The following is a 795-nucleotide window of genomic DNA, read 5'->3' as shown; positions in this document are numbered from 1 at the left end:
TCTAGGTTCATACTCCTCAATGTAGCATCCATAGACTTAACTACACCTGCCATGGACTTTGTTACCTATTTGGAATATAAAAATAGATTTAGTATCCTGTAACATCAGCAATCACAACATTTCTGCCATCTCTTAAATGTAATTATTTATAGATCAACTTACAGGATTTGTCTAACCTTTCCTTAATAGTGAAAATACAACATTATGTATTTCTGGTCTAGGCATTGGCTATGACTTCCTTGGTAGACAACTAATTAGATCTTAGCTCAAAAAGTCACTGTCAAATCATTTTCCTCACCAAGCACTTTGACTATGTCATTCTTGTTCAAGAAGGCCTTTACTAACATTTTGTAGCACCTTGCATTAGATTTAGATTTTTGTCAACTCTTAATATTCTAAGTAAATTTAAATCAAGAGTTCCTATCATTTGCAAATATTATGAGTTTGGGAGATGGGAAGATGTTGTCTTACCTGTAACCCACATGTTAATTCCCTCTAGCATCTTAGTGCCTGAGATACTAGGTGCAGCAGTTTGAAGCAGGGATTCTGGTACTCTGAGCAGCTCATTAAGTCAGAGAATGCCAAACTCAGGGAAGTAGGAGTACAAAGGAGGGAGAAGCAGTGTAAGCAGCCGGAAAGAATAAAAAATAGGGGAACCTGCCCTGTGGAGCACCAACCAGCCAATGAGATGGGACATAGGAGGGCTCCCTGGGGCAGTGGAGAGAACACACCAGAGGACCTGAGGCCACTCAATGGATCTACTGTCAGCACAACTTTTATTGGTAAACTTGAGAC

The 795-nt window shown here is 39.5% G+C and overlaps 1 protein-coding gene across 1 annotated transcript in view; it reads right to left on the bottom strand.

Moving 5' to 3' along the window:
- The window catches only part of LOC122151994 (charged multivesicular body protein 1b-2-like), a 10,303-nt gene extending 9,956 nt beyond the window's left edge, over positions 1 to 347 (bottom strand). The window contains exons 1-2 of the mRNA XM_042783395.1: positions 279 to 347; positions 1 to 65 (exon numbers count right to left, since the gene is read on the bottom strand). Coding sequence (XP_042639329.1) covers positions 1 to 65; positions 279 to 347 — 134 coding nt within the window. The remainder of the gene's footprint in view (positions 66 to 278) is intronic.
- Between the last annotated feature and the right edge of the window lie 448 nt (positions 348 to 795).

This window comes from Orycteropus afer, unplaced genomic scaffold (genome assembly GCF_000298275.1).
Source record: "Orycteropus afer afer isolate SDZICR_OR568_19922 unplaced genomic scaffold, OryAfe1.0 scaffold01030, whole genome shotgun sequence".
NCBI lineage: Eukaryota > Metazoa > Chordata > Mammalia > Tubulidentata > Orycteropodidae > Orycteropus > Orycteropus afer.
Note: the sequence above shows the minus strand (reverse complement) of the source record. Positions and strands in the feature narration are given on the sequence as shown.